General features: G+C 34.6%; 1 protein-coding gene across 1 annotated transcript in view; it reads left to right on the plus strand.

The window, feature by feature from the left end:
• Positions 1-12,124, plus strand: part of LOC149783618 (phosphatidylserine synthase 1-like) — a 92,975-nt gene that overhangs the window by 25,415 nt on the left and 55,436 nt on the right. The window contains exon 2 of the mRNA XM_089931869.1: positions 2,256-2,347. Within this exon, the coding sequence (XP_089787995.1) occupies positions 2,256-2,347 (92 nt within the window). The remainder of the gene's footprint in view (positions 1-2,255; positions 2,348-12,124) is intronic.

The raw sequence follows: 12,124 nt of genomic DNA on the forward strand, positions 1-12,124 counted from the left end.
CTTTGTGCAAATCATAACTGCTTTTTCACATACCAACAATAAGCAATTTCAGAACTAGTAGAATATAATGACCATATAATATATACCGTAAGCTGTATTCAGCTCAAGGATTTTCTTGTCACTTCTGTCAAAGTCATTGGGATAAGAGAATCACACAGACAAAAGATTTGTATAGCTTTTATATATGCATGGTTTTAGTTGGTTATGAGGAAAATAATGTTCCAAAATAACAATTGGCCCATATCCTCAAACCATCAACTAAAAGTTATCATTTGTCTGTAGCATCATCAGGCTGTGGTAGTTAGGCCCCCGCCCCCAAACCAACCTGCAGTAGTGACACTCTGACCTAGGCAGCATAGTGGGTCAGTACAGATCTGGTAATTTAAGAACTTATGGGTTTCCATTTGCCTATATTTCCAAATCCCATGATGAATTTTATTAATACATTTAGTTGGGGTGAATCATTTTGAAACAAAAACAGTGCATTCTGACATGGACACCTTTGATTTTGGAGTCAAGATCACAGCTAGATCAAGTTTGCATTAGGTGTTGGTCAGTGTTTTTAAATTATTTGTATTTCTTAAACGCCATGATGATTGTATTTGATATGTATATGGAATGAATCATTATGAATCTTAAAGATTTTATTTTATATGTATATGGAATGAATCATTATGAATCTTCAGAATTTAATTTTTTATGTATATGGAATGAATCATTATGACCCTACAACATTTCATTCTGTATCAATGATCAGTCAGAGTCACACACATAATGATCATGTGTTCATTTCCATAAGGTCATCAAACAATCTAGGAAGTAGTTGCAGCCATACATATCAATATGATGTGTTTGGTGACTCACCTGTGGCAGAGCACACCACACATGTTATGACAGCAATGGTCAACTGTTACTTTGTCTCCTTCCACCACCATATTGTTTCACATGATTGAAAGTAGTTTGGAATATAGTTGTAAATGGTGACAAATTACATCATGTGTTATGCTGTGCTGATCCATCAACACAATTTCTTTCCCAATTCGTAGATTCCTATTTGTCTAGATAGTGAATTTTTCTTTAATTTAATTATTTATCCATATTTTTATGTATATTTAATTTGTATTTGTTATTTTTTTCTCAACGATTGTGCATAATTGTATTTTGGACTTGACCTTGTCCAAAATCAAGTTTTTGTTGTTCCTGACTAGAGACATTGATTATTTTTATTTTGGTAAACATAGTTAGTATTTCCCTTTGAGTGTGGGTAACAATATTAGGATCATTATCTTGGTCTGGGTCAAGGAATTTATGTTTATCATGTAATTTATTATAATTTGAGTAACAGACCTTGTCTAATTATAACTTGTATTGTTCTAGAAATAAACTTTCATTCAACAGTCTTCTGTCTTTTGTGTCAGTGTTTTATGTAATCTTATTAACTTGAAATTTATTTATTTTCTGCAGTAACATCTGAAGCAGAAATCAATCTTACTGTTGTGCTCAGTATTTCATTTTGGGTGGAATTTGTTTATTCAGATTATTTGTTCACTGGAAATACAAAGTGCTCTTAAATAATATTCTTTGACAAAAACATTAATTTTGAGTTGTAGTGAATTCAGACATGGTCATGGAATATATTATGATTAATTGGAAGACTGTTAGCACATCATCCTACTTTAGGGTACTGGTACATTAGTACATTCAAGACTGCAGGCACATCAGCATCTTCAGCGCTTGATCTTATTTTCGAACATCTTTGAAATTCAGTTAAATCAAATGGCAATAGCAGCTGCCTCACTCGGCACTCAACATTAAGACGATAGCATTAGGGCTGGTCAGCCTGATGTCAGGATAATGTGACTGGGTGGGACATCATACTACATGTCTGCGGCCTGATGCCCCAGTGCTAAGACATCACTATAAACTGGCACACTGCAGACATCATAGCAATATCACTGAAAAATTGTTAAAGCTATGCTAAAAATCCAAATCGCATTTTCAAATTTCCATACGAGTCGATACAGTACAGAGCAATGATAGGTTGTCATATACTATAAGATTGTAATATTTATCTTTATCAGTTTATTATCATGCTAATTCAGCCTTATTATGATTATTCTTTCCCCTTCCTCACCACCACCCACTTGACTGATTGGGCACTGTAATATGTACTTGTTTCTTTTCTTATTAGCCTGCACATCATGTGAAAGTCTTTATGCCTACAAAATGTAATGTGTGCAATTTTTTCCTTTCAGGGATGATGATGTTCAGGAAGACAATATCTGGACTGGAATGTGTCTAGTGGTCTTCTTCTTCTTGATCATCAGCATACTCGCATTTCCTAATGGTAAGAAGGAGTCCAGTTCCAAAGTATTATTGATTCTACTGAACATAGGACAACCATCAGAGATGAGAGGTTTATATGTAGCAATATTTTTCGTAACATAACTCTAGGAGTCTGAGTTTCCACTAACCCTTGCCACCCCATTTTTTATATTTGACATTTATGTTTGGGTGTAGCATCAGACTCAATTCCCTATCGAAAAGTTGGAATTCACCGACACCACTTGGTGTCGGCATAGGGTAGCCACTTACTAGCCGGTCTAGCAAACTAAAACGACCTTTCATCGAGATATACCAAGCATGAAATCAATATGAATATGATTTATTTTCTCAAAAATAGCGAATATAGCATTTGTTATATCTTTAATCCATTCAAAGATGAGATGAAATTTGTTCTGGAACTTGCCATTTGCATTCTGAGTCACATGACTACACAAATCTCACAACCTACATGTCAGTGACATCAGAGGTCTAATAACCTGACATAGAGCGTAGCGTTGATAGACAAGAAACTATTAATATTACTTGTCCGTTTACTGAACATATCATTTATATAGTTCGGCACAGAACCACTAGAAACTTTATACATAAATTTTGCCTTTCTTAAGCATATTCTTTTTTAGATAGTCATCATCTTCAAATCCTTCATACATTCATGACAACTTTTTTCTCATGGATAATTTTGATGGCTCATATTTTTGAAGTCTTTCCACTTTTAACAAATTTGTTTTAAAAGCATTACCCAGTATGGTGTTGCACTAGTCCAGAAGAGTTTGAATTTGCGTTTGTATAAACGTTTTAAGAAACTCTTATTATTAGAACTAAAACAAAATCAAGATACTCCATATCTGAAATGTAATTTAGAATTATAGGCCAGAAGAGCTTATGGGATAGTGCCTTGTTCTTTGTCCATCATGCGTCTATTAGCACAAGTTTATAACTGCTACTCCTCCTAAACTACTTAGAGAAGTGCCATGAAACTTAATTCACATTCATCCCAAGTTGGGCCTGAAAGAAAATTCTCTTACAGAAACATTCAGTATCTTCTCACTACAACTCCTGAATTAAATGACCGTATAGGCATGGGGTTATCACTAAAATGTTTATTATGGTGTCTAGTTTGTCCTAAGTCATCATTGTCATAATGGTGCTTATCTGACCTCAGATATGGTTGCCATGGTAGCCACCTTGAAATCTTACTATCACTACTTAACCAAGATGTATGATCATATCAATATGGGGTTTTCACCAAAGTATTTGTTATGGTGTCTGGCTGGTCTTAAATGACAAAGGATTTGTTATGGTGTCTGGTTGGTCCTAAATGACAAAGGACTTGTTATGGTATCTGGCTGGTCCTAATAATAATAATAATAATAATAATGACCTTATTTAAAAAGGGTAACACAATTAGCTAAAAACTAATCTACCTTGAGACCCTCATACAAAGGAATTTATTTATTTAAGCTGCATCTCTGAAGCCACTGGATATATTGGGTTTGGAAGAAGGAAATAGAGTGGGCATTTCTAATCTCAACTGGAATACTATTCCAGAGCAGAGTTCCAGAGTATTGGAAACTTTTTTTAAAATAACTCCTTATTTGGTTTGGGAATTTTATACTGTTTGGTAGACATGGATCGCAGGTTGGGAGTATTACCAGGTAGCCTATACTGGAATAGTGATTGTAAATATTCAGGAGCACTATTATGAGATATCCTGTACATTAATTTGGCTTTTCTCAAACAGATTCGGTCTTTAATAGGTAATACTTTTAACCTACCAGCTAAACTTTCCTTGCTTTCTTTCTGGATTGATATTAGCCCAAATGTTCTTTTTTGAAGATGTGCCAGCTTTGCTATGTTTTTATCATTTGAATTACCCCATACTGTACTACAGTAGTCCAAATAGGGTTGTATGTAACTGTTATAAAATAGTTTTTTGTGCCTATTAGGGAGAAAATGTCTTATCCTACTGAGAAGCCATAAACTTGAATTGACTTTTTTACTGATATGTTTGATATGTTCAGTCCATAATAGGTTATTATCTACCAGAACACTAAGTAGTCTATCATGAAAAACCATTTGCAGATTTGTATCCTTCCATGTCAGACATAGTTCATCACTATCAAGATTTGTCCATCTTTGCCGTGTTGAGATAAGTAATATTTTAGTTTTACCAGTATTTACCACCATGCCATTACATGTGCACCAGTTTTCCAGTTTGTTTAGGGCATTCTGTAAAGAAATTTCGAGTTCATGCTTTGTGTTTTGGATGTCTGACAGTGTTGTGTCATCTGCCTAGAGGTCTGTAGTAAAAGTGGTCGGTCATTAATAAATAAAATGAATAGTAATGGATCTAGAATTGAGCCTTGTGGTACTCCATATCTAATTGTTTCAGGTTCAGACAGAACATTATTTATGTAAACATGTTGTGTTCTCTCATTTAAGTAAGAAGTAAACCATCTAATTGTTCTTTCATCGCACTGGTAGATTTTCAGTTTCTTCAAAAGGATTTCATGATCCACCATGTCAAAAGCTTTCCTGAAATCTACAAATACAGTTCCTATTATTCTACCTTGGTCAAGTGCTTGAAGCCATTTATCAGTTAGGGAGATCAAGGCAGTCTCACAGGAATGGTTCTGTCTAAAGCCTGATTAATTAGGGTGTAACAGCAAGTGTTTGGTTAAATGTGACATGAATGAGTCATGGACATGTTTTTCAATCAATTTTGACAAGTTTGGTAGTATTGAGATTGGTCGGTAGTTATCAGCATCATCCTTAGAACCAGATTTGTGAATAGGAGTTACTTTTGCAGTTTTCCATATTTTGGGGACAGATGAGGTTGCAATACTTAAATTAATTATGAATGTTATGCTATCTACAATAGCAGAGGCAGAAAATTTAATGAGTTGTGGACCAATCTGATCAAGTCCTGTAGCTTTCTTGGTATCAAGTTCACTGAGACATTTTTTAACAAAGTTTTTTGACACTGGTGGGATAGAGAAACATACCTCCTTAGAGATTTTGCTGCTGCAGAACTTTTTCAGTTCATTAAAGTTGTTTTCTATCACTGGTTCTTTTAACTTTGTGGTAATGTTGGTGAAAAAATCATTGAAAACATTTGCAATGTCAGTTTCATCAGTGACTATGGCGTCATTTACCAGAAGTGAGTGAATTTTATTTGTCTGTTTTTTTGTGCATTCCTCCAGTGAGTTCATTGAAGATTTTCCAAATGGAGTTTGTGTTGTTCTTTTTGTTTTCAAGCAATGATTGATAATAAGTTTTTTTAGCTTTTTTAATCATACTTGTTATTTTATTTCTCCATACTTTATATTGTGCATGGTTTTCCATAGCCTTGAATTTGTCTTGTGTTTTCATAGCATCTAGGATTTCAGTAGTAAGCCAATTAGGTTGAATTTCAGTCTTTACTCGATGTACTTTCAGTGGTGCATGCCTAGATACTACATCCATGAATAAGTCAGTCCACACCCTCAGAGCTTCATCTATGTCATCCAAATTTTGAATCATATTCCATGGAATTTTATATAGGTCATTGAGAAATTGTTCTTCATTAAAAAATTTGAACGATCTGTAAGTGATCGTTTTATGTGTATTTTTCTTATTTTTCTTGCATTTAACCTTTCTTGTCAAAAAAGTAGGATAGTGGTCACTAAGACCAACATTCGGTACATTAACATAAGCGACATTGTCTGGTAGGTTGGTATAAATGTGATCAATAAGAGTGCTCGATTTTTCTGTTACCCTTGTAGGTTCATTTACCAGCTGGTCTAGGCCTAATGATTCAATAAATTCCATCCAGTTGTTCCTTATTTGAGTATTGAGAAGGTCCTTATTTATATCTCCGAGTATATATGTTTCTTTCTCCTGTGCAAGAACATTTTCCATTTGTTTCAAAAAGTTATCATTCCAAAATGCTTTGGAGGAAGGTGGCCTATAAATGAAACTAGCTAGGAATGATTTTGCATTATTTTGAAAAATTTCCACCCAGATACTCTCAATTTCATGTGACCCCAAGTCAAGCCGCCTTTTTACATTTACATCTTCCCTAATGTATACAACAAGACCCCCCCGCTGTCTCTCTGTCCCTACATAATGGTTTATTGTAGCCTTGACAGTGAAATAGATCATCATTGTGGTTAGCATTTAATTTGGTTTCAGTGAGTCCTAAAACATGTATATTATTTTCCTTGGAAGACAACATTAACTTAATCTGGTCTATCTTTCCCACTATACCTTGTACATTTAAGTGACCTTTGTTAAAATCTTTTTTATTTAGTTTCATATCAATTATATGTATGTCATCATGCAATGGGGTACTCACTGAGATTGTCTCCATACTACTTTTATCATTCTTACATCCTATTTCTATATTTAAATGTTCATATATATTAGCATCTTCAAAGTCACATAAAAACCCTGAAAATCCATTTACATTTGCATCTACAATAGTGTGCATTGCATAGTTAGAGTCAAGAGTCCCACTGTGTACATTTAGATTTTTTGTAAATGAAGCATTGGCATTCTCCTCTTTGCCAGCTTCCTAATATGTATACATTGATGGACAAAGTCTTTGTTTGTGTCCATATTTATGGCACCTGAAACACTTGATCTGTTTGCCATGATGGCATACCTGTGTCATGTGCCCAGTTTCTCCACAGTAGAGACAGCACTCTTCATTAAAGTGCCTGAAAATGGGGGCATACATGTTAATATTTTTCAGTAGTTGAGAGGTTCCTTTCCTGCTTAAATTAATTTTGTCTCTGTGGTAGAGACTTAGGTTGACATCCTGGTTCTGAAGAAAGAAAGACATGTATTGTGGAATGTACTGTAGGTTGAAGTCTTCACATAGGTCAATTATCAGATCATTGATTTCTTTGGCCTTGGTGTCCACACGAGGAGGTAGTCCTGATATCATTATTTTACATGTATTTGGGCCGCAATACCTAGCAGCATACAATAAACTTTCAAAATCTGTTCTGATTTGATTTAGTGACCTTCCCTCACAGGCATCATTTCCACCTACTAAAATAATTTGTTTGTATTTGGTTAGGTGACTGTTCATTATTCTGTCTGTGATGTTGTTGATTTTTGCACCTCTTAAGTCTGTACATCTGTTTTAAAAAGTCTTCTTGGTATTATACTTTTCAAAATTGAGGAGCCATTTAGAGTCCTATCTTTTCTGGCTTGTGATGTCGTGTGTTAGACTCTGGATTGTATTTCAGACACATATCTTGGAGGAAGGGATGCTGAAATTGGTGTTTCAGTTGTGTGAACCACTCATGTTGATTTTGACACATTTGTCTGAGCACTGGGAAATGCAGTTGTTGGTGAAGGTAACAGACTTGTCTGAACTGCGGTACATGGATGTACACGTATTGCTGCTGTTGCAGGTGCGACACATGACTGAGAGGTGGGTACTGTTGTTTGCAATGCAGGATTACTTTGGGCATCAGTTTTTATTTGCATGGTTATTTTACATTTTCTTTTGGCTGGTACTGGGATTGTGTGTCTGAGCATCTGATACTGTTGATATTTGGGAGTCTGTCTGAATTGCTGTTTCACATGAGGTTACTTGCTCATTAACCCTTCTCTGTGCTGATTTAATAGCATGTAACTGTAGTTTTAATTCTTTGATTTGGGCCTCCATATTCCTAATTGTTTTTTGATGTTCACACATGAAGAAATCATTAAGGTTTAAGCCATCACTGCTATGGTCATGATTTATGGAGTGTGTAATTGCCTGACACTCTAGAGGGGTGTTAATTTTATTGCCTGAGTCATTTAGGTCAAAGACTTTAGGAGCTGTTTCATGTTTGGTACTACATCTAGTTACTGGTGTAGATGTCAGCATATAACTGCCTTTAGCATGGGTATTCTCATCCTGTCTACATTTACAGATAATATGATCTAACCATGTGAGACTGATCAGCCCCTGTATATGTAAGACACATGTTGTTTTATACAATGTAGCTGTCACAGTGTTTTTCTCTTGTGTTCTATAGATAATACCATTTTGTACACTTGAACTGCATGAAGTCATGCAAGGTTCTGAATCCAGTATCTGTTTTATTAACTCCAACTTTTGTGGATCTATATTCACAGTGATACTATATTTATTATGTTTGACCCTCAGGAATTCTGGATAAATGTCAGCCATATTGGATAACTCCAAATCATCATCTGCACCATTGTTTTCATTTTTATTCTGAACATGACTTTCCTGTATGGGATTATCTGTGTGGCTCTGATCTTCAGGTATATCAGACATACTAAAGCCAGAGAATGATGCAGAAATGGTTGAGCTGAGTGTGTTGAGTAAGGAACCTACAAGGCTGGTATTTAAGTATGTTTCCATGATTCTGATATTTTCAGCTTGTTCATAACAGTGATAGCAAGTAAATCAAATCCTTATTTATGACTAGCACATATCCATAAACTTTTGAATGAAACTTGCATAATGTGTTTGAGTTGGTATCAACTGAAGTTCAGATATGGTAGGTGTAGTTCAGTTTCAAGTATATCCACTTTGGTAGCCATCTTGGATAACCAAAAATCCTTTGTTTTGAACGGGTTTCGAAATTCACTTAATACATGAACATGTGCACATAAAATTTCACTTACACTAACTTAATATTGTCATAAATCCACAGTATAAATTATGGCAACTGGTATTAGCATATTTAACACCAGTTTTTACACCAAGTTCATTGAATTGAGTAGAGCTGTGTTAAGACCAGATATACATGGCAGCCATCTTCGTCCTAAATGAATATAATGCCTATCTGGAATCCAGGATCACTCCACTGACAGCTTTCTTTATAATCTGGCATCCATTCATATGACAGTTTTCTGTATAATCTGGCATCCACTCCCATGACAGCTTTCTGTATAATCTGGCTTCCAGTATCACTCCCATGACAGCTTTCTGTATAATCTGGCATCCAGGATCACTCCCATGACGGCTTTCTTTATAATCTGGCATCCAGTATCACTCCCATGACAGCTTTCTGTATAATCTGGCATCAACTTCCCATGAAAGCTTTCTGTATAATCTGGCATCCACTCCGATGACAGCTTTCTGTATAATCTGGCATCCACTCTGATGACAGCTTTCTGTATAATCTTGCTGATAATACGGCTACTATTTCCTAAACCAAATGTCGTATTGACAAGGTATTTTCCACAAGGAACTTCTAGATTAAAATGCTGCAAATCTATTAGCCAATATGATACCATGAAAACCATCTTGAAAGCCTTAACACTACTTCTTTGTGGAACATGACGTTAGCAAGAGGTTTTCACCTGAACATTTTGTATAATATCTTGCTGGACCTGAATGAAAATGATGTAAATCCTATGTCCAGTATGGCTGCCATGACAGCCATCTTGAAAATAGCATAACAACCATCTTGACAATTTTGTAATTACTACTACCCCAGAATAAATGGATGTAATACAATTAATTTCCTATAGAAATTATAAGGGACTGTTTTGTGACAGGGAACTGTAATAAAGTGGAGTAGAATTTTCATTCTGAGTTAAAAAAAAATTAATTCGTGAAAGCTTTGAGTTTCTTTGACCAGAGTTTATTTATATGGTGTTCTGTCTGCCATCAATTACATATGCTTGTTCACACAACCATCTTAAAGTGTGTAAGCATTTCGTTTGCAGCTTGACATAGTCACAGTCCTGTAATGTTCACATTGTAAAAGAGGCCAAAAGTTAAATTCTGTGTTAATTTTTATTTTCTGCAAGTTATTTTTTGTTTCTTTAAGTTATTGCATATCAGTATGCCATTTTTCTACCTGTTTGAAATTATGTTGAAAGCCTTATCAAAATCTAGCTGAATTGTGCAGATTTCTAATCATAATCAGGCTTCCATCAAGTTTTAGCTCATCTGGGCCACAAACCAAGAGATCATATGGTAGTGCTGTTATTCTTGATAATCAAGCATCACTCATTCAGCCAGTTTGATTGATTAATCGAGTGTGACTTTTCATGATAGACTTTCCTTGCGTTACTGATACATTTATTAAATTATTCATTACTATTGAGTTGAAATAGCCCCCAAATATATCAGTTTAATAATACAGTTCTAGAAATGACACTATATAGACCATGCAAAAATTTTAACAATACAAAGAGTATTTAGTTTGATTGGTACTTTTTATCCACTTTTGAGACATATTGTAGCTTTGATATAACCAACCCGCTTTTTAATTGGCAAGCAGAAGTGAAAGTGAACATTTTGAATTTCCTGGAAGAAATGATAAAAGTGTGGGCTTACTTTGGCTTCCAGAAAAAGGGAGACAATCCAAACCTGTTAGAAGTGATTTGCAAGTTGTACAAAAAAGAAAATACATTGAATTTCATTGGTTAGTAAAAGACATGTTTTTACAATCTTGAACAAAAGTATTTTTATTTTTATTTTTTAATCTTTTCCTGGTGACTGCTCTGGTGGTCTAGTGGTTAGAGCATCACCTCAGATGGGGGAGGTCACAGGTTCGATCACAGGCTAAGTCATACCAAAAACTTATAAAATTGGTACTGACAGCTACCTTGCTTGGCATTCAGCATTAAGAGGTTAGTGTTAGGACTGGTCGACCTGGTGTCTAGATAATGTGACTGGGTGGGACATCTTGCTACGTGTCTGCAGCATGATGCCCCAGTGCTAGGCATCACTATAAAATGCCACATTGCAGACATCATAGCAATATGACTGAAACATTGTTAAAGCTACGTTAAAAATCCAAATCACATTTTCCTGGTGAGTATTGCCATATTATTTATTAAAAAGCAACAACATATATATAAATATTGTTTTGTATTATTGGCCACAAGTGTCAATCACAACACATTTACTTGCATTTTGATAAAGTGCCAACAGGAAGTGGAAGGGAAATTGAAACCGACATGTGTGTCGACAAAACATGGAGAATGCTTTGCCAAACTAATTAACTTGGTGTGGATTTACCATGATAAGTTTTTCAAGAAGATAATAATTTTCACAAAAAAATCAAGAAATTGTTGATTTGCACATCTAATCAAGCTGCTTTAGTGGTTTAGCCCAGTACTTGAAGTGCTTAGTAATATATATATATATATATATATATATATATATATATATATATATATATATATATATATATATACCTTCCCTAATTTTAAAAACAATGCATATTTTGTATGGCAAGCCATTTTAACTTTTTTTTGTGTGCACAGCTCCCCTCATTATAACTTGATTCTGGATATAACATGCTTCTGGATATAAAATGGTACTGATGTGGAATGCATGACCAAAATTAAATCATTATTATTATTTGAATTGGTTTATCAAATGTGTGACAAAATGGGTTGAAAGAAACAACATGGAGCTCAGTTCATTGTTGAAACATTTTCAAACAAGATTTGATGGTTCATTTTCTGTATTGTAGTTTAGTACAAACATGGTTTTCACTGCACACATTTGTGCAGAACAGTATTATATAATGAATCACAGTACAGTGAGAAATTTGTATGCATCAAACTATGGTATAGCAGGAATCCTTAAATTTTGTTCAACAGTGGATACACAAGGAAATAGTCACACTACTAAGATTCACACAGAACAGCTGCCATATATGTGAAGAAGAATTTCACATGTAAAATAATTTTGACTCGATTCTTTTATGTAAAAGAAACTGTATGTATGTTAATTAGTTTTCAAGATACATGAAAAAAATTATTTCCGTTTTATAATAAATTTCACATGTGAAAATTAATT

Source organism: Sinohyriopsis cumingii, chromosome 14 (genome assembly GCF_028554795.1).
Source record: "Sinohyriopsis cumingii isolate HCF-2022 chromosome 14, ASM2855479v2, whole genome shotgun sequence".
Classification (NCBI taxonomy): Eukaryota; Metazoa; Mollusca; class Bivalvia; order Unionida; family Unionidae; genus Sinohyriopsis; species Sinohyriopsis cumingii.